This window comes from Dromiciops gliroides, chromosome 5 (genome assembly GCF_019393635.1).
Source record: "Dromiciops gliroides isolate mDroGli1 chromosome 5, mDroGli1.pri, whole genome shotgun sequence".
In the NCBI taxonomy this organism is placed as follows: domain Eukaryota; kingdom Metazoa; phylum Chordata; class Mammalia; order Microbiotheria; family Microbiotheriidae; genus Dromiciops; species Dromiciops gliroides.
In genome coordinates this window covers 17499925-17508015 of record NC_057865.1, presented here as the reverse complement: position 1 = coordinate 17508015, position 8091 = coordinate 17499925, and the positions used below count along the sequence as shown (strand labels likewise).

General features: G+C 52.1%; 1 protein-coding gene across 1 annotated transcript; it reads left to right on the top strand.

The window, feature by feature from the left end:
• Positions 1-3715: 3715 nt before the first annotated feature.
• HOXA11 (homeobox A11) lies at positions 3716-7772 on the top strand. Its single transcript, XM_043968248.1, has 2 exons — positions 3716-4448; positions 6073-7772. The coding sequence occupies exons 1-2, from the start codon at positions 3716-3718 to the stop codon at positions 6303-6305; spliced, it is 966 nt and encodes a 321-aa protein (XP_043824183.1). The 3' UTR covers positions 6306-7772.
• Positions 7773-8091: the final 319 nt, after the last annotated feature.

Below are 8091 nucleotides of genomic sequence, written 5' to 3'. Positions count from 1 at the left end.
CCTTGGGTTGGGCCTCCTGAAACAGCTTCAGACCGGCAAAGAGCAAAGTCAAAATCAACTGCCCCCGCCTTCCCTCTGGCAACCTTGGGTCTCCTCCCCCCACACACACACACCTCTTCCCCAATAACGAATATTCCCTTCTGTTCGTAAAAAATGAGCAGAGCAGTCAGCTCCCTCTCCACCCCACTTATCTCCCGCCCAGACATTTCGAGAAGGCTGAGAGAGTAATGAGTTAGGTTTCATTTAACAGCAAATAAAGCTGTGAACACGACTTCTCTGACTGCAGGGGTTGTTTCCCCTTATCCCCTCACACACTGCCCCCTCGCTCCCAGCCTTTCCCACTAGCAGTCTCCAAAGGTTTGCCAAACTCAGTTGGCCTTTCCTCCTTTCCTTGGGTTCCAAAGCTGTCTCTTGAGACAGTTCTACCCCTGGGAGTTCAAATATGCACCATTCAGAGCTCTGTTTTCTCAGTAACCAATGACACCCCCACACACACACACAGCCTATCCCCAAAGTCACAGTCAGGCTCCCTACTCAGGCCAGCCACCCTGGCTGCACCTCCCCCTCTCCCCCCTCATTCTATGCAGTGCAATCCCTTAAATCCCCTTTGTTTCCAGTACAGACCCTTGGGGATGATGGTAAGGGTGAAAACCACCCCTCTTGTCACGATGGGGGAAAAAGCTATGGAGATGAAAAGGCAAAACTAAAGCCGACTGACACCCTCATACCAACCTTTTCGGGGTCACTCTTCCCTTTAGGGAGTGTGCAGTTAATTAAAAAGGGACAGCCAGGAGTTGTGGGTAGGGTGGCACATCCATCTCACTGCTGAGCAACGCGGGTTTGTCTGCTCTGCCCCAAGCTGAAGTTGACTGCCAAAGGGCTATAAAGCCGGAGGTCTGTCTAGAACAGTTTTCGGTTCTCCTAGACGTCCCGTGTTCAATTATGGCCTTTAAAGCCCTAATACAAGTGCAAGAATAGGTTTGCCATCGCCCAGGGGCGGGGCGAAGCCTGCGATGGTGGCGCCTTTGTTATCTCAAAGTCACTGAAATCCTTCAGACAGCCCTTTTGTTGGAAGGTGGGGGGGGGACTTGAAGGGGGGAGTCGACGGTGGGGGAGATAGTATTTTTATATCGAAACCTCAACACAGGAAGTAAAAAGGGGAAAACTAAACCTCCACAGATGTACAATTTTCTTCTTTGCTCCCCCCCCCCCCCTTTCCTTTTTCCAAGAGTAAGTGAAGGAGAGGACACAGTCGAGAGAGCAGGCAGGAGGCAAACGTGTTACAGTCTTGGAGTTCCCTCTGGAAATCCACGTTATTTCCTTGAAATGCAATTTCTTGCTCTCTTTCTCAGGTAGAGAACTTCTTTCTCCCTTTCCCTCAGCCCCGTCTCTTCCCCACACCACCCATTCATTTCTCTACCTCTGCCCAAACAACAGGGGACAGAGATGGTGAGCTAGGCATGATGGAATCATCCCGAAATTTATCCCGCCAACCTTAAGAATCAGAAGGTTCTCTCGCCGCAGACTCTGATTAGAGTTCGTTAAATGGCGGTGTCCGAGCGATGTGATTTGTGAGAAGTAATCCTTGTAAAAAAAAAAAGCATATAAACATAAATGCTAATAAATTAGTTTACTCCACTACAAAGTAATTACTGCGTATTATTGATATTTATGGCGGGTATTCAGATGGAATGGTGAGCCATCATTTGGCAAAAATACATAATGAGAATATTTCTTTCCCGGAGCAAACATGATTAGATTTGTTATTAAGTCAGTTACGGTCAGCTCAGCGATAAATAAATAAATCGATGTTGACATTTAAATACTGGAGATCTTTGAATTTAGGCTGCAAATCTCCCTCCCCCCCCCCATATGGAGATACTTTTGACCTCTGGGAGTGGGAGATGTGGAATGGGGAAAAGGTTAGCCCTTTTCATATTTCGAGGTCCTTTTGGCACCGCAGCCTTAAGGGCCCGGATAAGAGGGATGAAAAGGAGGATCAGTTCCTAAGCACCCCGGCTTCTGCAGTGCCCTTTGTGACTGCCTACCAGGGCCATCAATTTCCCCCTCCCTCTTCGTCCCCAAACCTGGGCAATTAAATCTAGCAAAACTGCCAGGATTTTCCTCCACTTCTTTGGCTTTTTCCTTTTCCCTAAAGCAAATAAGAATTCGATTGTCAGAATAGCCACAGGCTGCTCTCTCTGTCTCTGTCTCTGACTCTGTCTGTCTCTGACTCTGTCTCTGTGTCGGTGTCTCTGTCTGTCTCTCTATCTCTCGCGTTCGGCTGCCTTCTTCCAATGGCCATGTTTGGTTTTCTCTATTTTCTTTGCTATTTCTCGTTCTGTGGGATGCACACTTTCTAGTCCTTGCCTTACCCAGCCACCGCTGCCTGTTCTCTCTTTTCTTCCAAGCAAAGGGAGGCAAAGTCTTCACCCTGTTTTGAAAACCAGGCTCCCCTATTCTCTCCCTACGGGCCCCCACTCCCTTGCACCCCTCAGGTCTGTCTGGGTCAGCTTGCCGGGGAGAAGCTGTGGTTGGGGAGTCACTGCCTGCTCCTGGAAAGAGCCTTGGATGACAATTACGATTAACTAGAAGTGGCAATTAAGCAAGACTGGAAGTGTTTGCGGAGCCCGGACTCGCTTCGTGGCCATTGGCTCCCCAAGTCATCAGTGCTAGGCATGAAGGAGAGCATGCAGCCTTCCTCCCCTGCCTAGTCCACCCCCAGTCAAGATCTCCGAATCTGGGAGCTCCGAAGCTGGGGAGCAAGCGTGGAAAGGTGGGGGGTAGTAGGAAGAGAGGAAGTGGGGGTGAGAAAGATCCCGGGTGAGACGAACGCCCTGCATGGCTGAGCAGGTCTGGCAAAGCCCGGGTGGAAACCGCCGTGGTGGATTGATGAGGCTCCCAGTAAAGGGAGGTTAGTTATTGGAGCGCCTCGGAAGTGACCGTGAATGCGAGCGTGTAATGGAGCCACCGTGCAAATCGGACAAGCCCGGAGTCCGGCACATTCACAGAGACGAAGGCTAGTCCTGAAACGGATAGACTCGGGGGTGGGAGATGAAGGAGGGGGGCGAGTCGGAAGCAGGAGACCTTGACGGGAGCTGGAAGGGGGGAGGCAGTGGGAAAGGGGAGTCCAGGAATCTAGGGAGAGGGAGAGAGTCCGAGGCGTACCCAGAGACAGAAAGCGCAGGGCGCCCAGCCCCAGCCCGGATGCCTTCACTAGATCACCTTGGCTAAGGCTAGCAGGCACTCTCCAGGCTAAGGGGGGGGGGAGGGGTGGAACGGACAGTCGAGGTCTGTAGTCTGGGCGGGGGGAGGCAGAGGCTGGAGCCCCCCCCCCCAGGAGGGGAGCAAGGCAAGGTCTGTCACGCGTCCGGCGGTCCTCGGAGGGTGCCCCAGCGAACATGAGTTACACTGGAGATTACAGAGCTTTCGGTGAGAATACCAAGTGCCGATCTGTTGCTTCCCTTGAGATGGCCACAAAGAAAGGAAGGGGGGGGAGGGTTAGGGAGGAAAGGGGGGGAAAGGGCCCAGACTTGCAGCTTGTCAATTTCAACATTTGGTCACATGACCAGCACCTCCCTGCTAAGGATGGGGATAGATTTCCACGTCAGCTTACGTCTCCAAATTTCTACTTCACGGATCTGCTTCAAAGACGCAGCTGCATCAGAGAATCATGTGGAGCTCAGCTAATGCGCCGAGAGCGAGGTAGCCCAGGATGGATTTTGATGAGCGCGTGCCCTGCTCGTCTAACATGTATTTGCCCAGTTGTACTTACTACGTCTCGGGTCCTGACTTCTCGAGCCTCCCTTCTTTTTTGCCCCAAACCCCGTCTTCTCGCCCCATGACATATTCCTACTCGTCCAACCTCCCCCAGGTCCAACCTGTTAGAGAAGTGACCTTCCGGGAGTATGCCATTGAGCCCTCCAGTAAATGGCACCCCCGGCCCAACCTGCCCCACTGCTATTCGGCAGAGGAGCTCATGCACAGGGACTGCCTGCCCGCCTCCGGCAGCGCGAGCGTGGGCGACATGCTGGCCAAGAACTCCGCCAACGTCTACCACCACCCCGGCACCACGGGCACCTCGTCCAATTTCTATAGCACGGTGGGCAGGAATGGGGTCCTGCCCCAGGCTTTCGACCAGTTTTTCGAGACTGCCTACGGCCCCCCGGACAACCTGACCGCCGCCTCCTCCTCCGACTACCCGGGGGACAAGGGCGCGGACAAAATGCCCCCGGCGGCTGGGGCGGCGGCGGCTGCTGCCTCCGCCCCTCCAACTTCAAGTTCGGATGCCGCCGGTGGCGGCGGCTGCGGCAGGGAGAATGCGGCGGCAGCGGCGGCGGCAGCCGCCGCCGCCGCAGCCGAAGACAAGGAAAGGCGCCGGCGGACTGAAAGCAGCAGCAGCCCCGAGTCATCTTCCGGCAACAATGAGGACAAATCCAGCGGCTCCAGTAGGTATAAAGGCAGCGCCCCGCGCGCTCTCCGAGAGGGGACTTGGAAATGTAGCGCAGCCCCGCTGTTAAATTTTTATATGCTGTTTTATAAGCATATAAGGTTTATGAAGGGCCCTTAGATTTCCCCCAACAAAACTTTGTTATAAAAAGGCGCGATCACGTGGCGAAGGCTGAAATTGGCCGTGAAATACCCACCGGCCAATGGAGGCCAGAAAAAAAAAGAAAGAAAAGCACCCACCCGGGTTCTTTTTTTTTTTCACCCCCCACCCCTCAGGCAGCCGCCCAGAGTCTCGGCTCCCGCTCCGGGGTCAGCCCTCGGGAAGGGGGGAAACGGAGGGGGGGAGCCTGTAAATTCACCCCCGAAAGAGAACCCGGAGCCTTTGATACCGAGGTAATCCAACGCTTTTTATAAAAGCCATGTGTTGCGCCCAGAGTCTAGTTAGGGGCCCATATTCAAAGGCACGGCTGATGTGTAGCCACCGCCAGAGAGAGAGGGAACAAGAGAGAGCCGGGCTGCCCAGCTAGCTCAGCCCTCGCGGCCCACACTAGCAATATATTAGAAAGAAACAAATTAACCTAAAGCTGGCCTTTTTGTCCAAAGGAAGCCATTTTACTCTGGGCACTGTGGCAATTACTGGCCGCCTTCTGTCCGGCGGCGTGTTCCTCCTCGCAATTGTTATTCAATCTGTCAGAAGGGGGTTTTTTATGTCTGTGGGTTTTCCCCCCTCTCCCCTCAACCCCTCTTTAAGACCCAGCTTGCCAAGGCTTTGAGGAATTGCTCTGTCTCTCCCCCTCCTCCCTACCTGCAGGTCTCATCTGAAAGGGACCTCGGAGAGGAGAGAAGCGTTTGCTGAAATTTCAGAGAGTTTTCTTGGGAGAGGGGGGAAGGCAGGGTCGGGGTCCGGCTATAGAGCTAGAGGAAGGGACCCATTGTTTTTAACCAAGGGCAGGCTATGTATGAGTCTGGATGGACTTGCCAAGTCTAGACTCAAGGGTCATTCGCCTGACAAAGAATAAAAGTCAGAGATGTTCGCCAAATCCAAGCCCAATAGCCACGGCCACGAGAGCGCTAGGGATGAGGGATGCCTTATTGTGTCCCTTGAAAAAAGCCAACATGCCCCAGGTGCTAGGAGGTGAAATTTCCGTGAGTTGCTTGTTTAGTCTACCAGGGCAGTAAGAGCTTCAGGCTAGTCCCCTGGCTTGCCTCTAAAAGCTCCAGCCACTGCAGCCTGTTGCTTGGGAGAACATGCGTTTCTGATCTGGAGTCTGGTGTGTTGCCTTCACTGGGGGGCCGGTCTGGCTTGAAGCACTGACTTTCATCTGGGCTCTGCTGGGTTGTGTGAAGAGAGGTCGGCTCAGTCAGTAGCCAGCCGCCAGCCTCTTGGCCCGCCAGGCTTTGGGTTAGAGAGAGGAGGTGGGTTGGAAAGGGGGAAGAAGGTGTCAGGAGGAGTCTGCCATCCGAGCCGGCCCTGGAGAAGGAAGACTAATGCCTAGCCCAAAGGTCCTGGGAGTCCCAGCCCCCGTGCCCTTGTTCCTCATGTTAAGGAGTTAAGTTGAAACCTCAAGGCCAACCTTCCCTCCAGCCTCAACCGTCCTCTCTCTACCTTCTCTCATTCCACAGGTGGCCAGCGGACCCGGAAAAAACGGTGCCCGTACACAAAATACCAGATTCGGGAACTAGAGAGAGAATTCTTCTTCAGTGTCTACATTAACAAGGAGAAGCGACTGCAGCTCTCTCGCATGCTCAACCTGACCGATCGCCAAGTGAAAATCTGGTTTCAGAACAGACGCATGAAAGAAAAAAAAATTAACAGAGACCGGTTACAGTACTACTCCGCCAACCCGCTGCTCTAAGAGTGGGTCCCGCCTTGGGGGGGTCGTGGGGCTTTTTTTTTTTCAAGAGGAGATTAAACTCAGATTTCGTCCTTGACAAGGTCAAGCCGCACGGTGACTTTCTGGAGGAAGGTGTGGAACTGAGGGATCGAGGGAACTGGAGCGTGCACATGCCAGAACAGCGCCTTGGACCCTCGGTGGGGTTCTGGCCTTAGTATGGAGGATAATGGGATTTTCCTATTCCCATATCAACTTGAATCCATCCCATTGGGACCCCTGTGGCCCCGACTCGGGGTATTTCAACCACCCCACGCCCCAGGGCGGAGCTTTTACCTCTTACTGTGACAGACCCTGCACCCGGGCTATGAGGAGACTGGTTCCTCAGTTTCCAAAGGGAGGCATAGGACAAAGGGGGGAGGGGTCTCCACACCTAGCCGTAAGTCCCTTTGCTTGGGGCCCAGTGCAGGATGTCTGATCTGGGTTGGAAGGGAGTGCTCTAAGATCCAGGACATGCAGCAAAGACTAGTGCGAAATCAAACAGAAAGAAACAAAACAAAACAAACAAACACAAAAACACAACAACACACCACCACGAGCAAACTGCAAACTTTGGGAGGAGGAGGGAGAAGAAGGGTTAGGGGACGGAAGAAAGGGGATTCTTCAGTTAGAGCAGGGCCTCCGCTCCACCTTGATGTAAAGGAAGAGAAACGACGCTCTCTCCAACAGCCGATGCGAAAAGAGGCATGAGAGAGGGAACACATTGAAAATGTTTCTGAAAGATTCAAGTACCGGCTCACCGGATCCCTTCTGAAAAATAAACAAGGGCTATCACAACAGCTCCAGCCCTCTGCCCACCTGGAGAAGGTCTGGGCTTTGTAGCGGGAAAGTAGCCGCGCTGGAGAGCCCTCCTGGGGCTCGCGCTGAGCCCCTGAACTTCAGCAAAGGACCAGAGGGAGAAGGGAGAGAAAAGACAAACTCCCCTTCCAAACTGTTGCTGACTCCCCAAACTTTCTGCAGGAAATACCTGTGGAGAGCGAGTTTGGCAAATCCCACCCAACACTTCATTGAAACGTGGATTTGTGCAATGCACTGACATCGGATCATTAAAAGCCCTTTCATCCAGTGTTGTTTGCAAAGGTAGGGAGGGAGGCAGGAATTCCGCAACCGGGCAGAACAGGCAGACAATGTAAATACTCGCGTTCTGTTTTGTCCCCTCCTCTTGTGTGTGTGTCCTACCATTCCGTGTCCTAAAAAGCTTTGCCCGAAATCCACCAGGAAAGGAGAGTTGTTCGCAATTATTTTAAAAGAGAAATAGTCTATAGATATATATATATATAGATATATATATATATTTCCCTGCAGGAACCAAAGCGATGGAAGAAAAATGCAATTTAAAGAAAAAGGAAGAATGAAAAAAATATTTAAGATTCTATATCTGTTTACAAAAGGAGCGATGTTCATGGCGAGGTTAATTTACTGGTGAGAATTTTGAATGTATGTTTCATACAGCAACAGTGTTTTACAAGACTTGTAAATAAAGAAACCATAACCTATTTTGTTTGAATACTTTTTTTTACATATTTTAATTTGGGGGGAGGTGGTTGCCTTCAAAAAAGGGGGAGGGAAGGGGCTTTACAAGCTTGTGCGAAGTCTGGGGAACCTCCAAGCGAATTGGAGGACGGTTAGCTTACCAAACGGGGTCGTGTTCTTCCTTACCACGATTCAATGAGGTGCAGTATCTTCATATCATCACTGTTTTGAGAAATGTATCGTCTCTATGTCTGTACAGTGTTCTTTTCGTATGCCA

Coding starts and splice junctions, on each gene's coding strand:
- HOXA11 (XM_043968248.1), top strand. CDS start 3,716: ATGGATTTTGATGAGCGCGTGCCCTGCTCGTCTAACATGTATTTGCCC. Junction 4,449..6,072: donor GGACAAATCCAGCGGCTCCA/GTAGGTATAAAG, acceptor CTCATTCCACAG/GTGGCCAGCGGACCCGGAAA.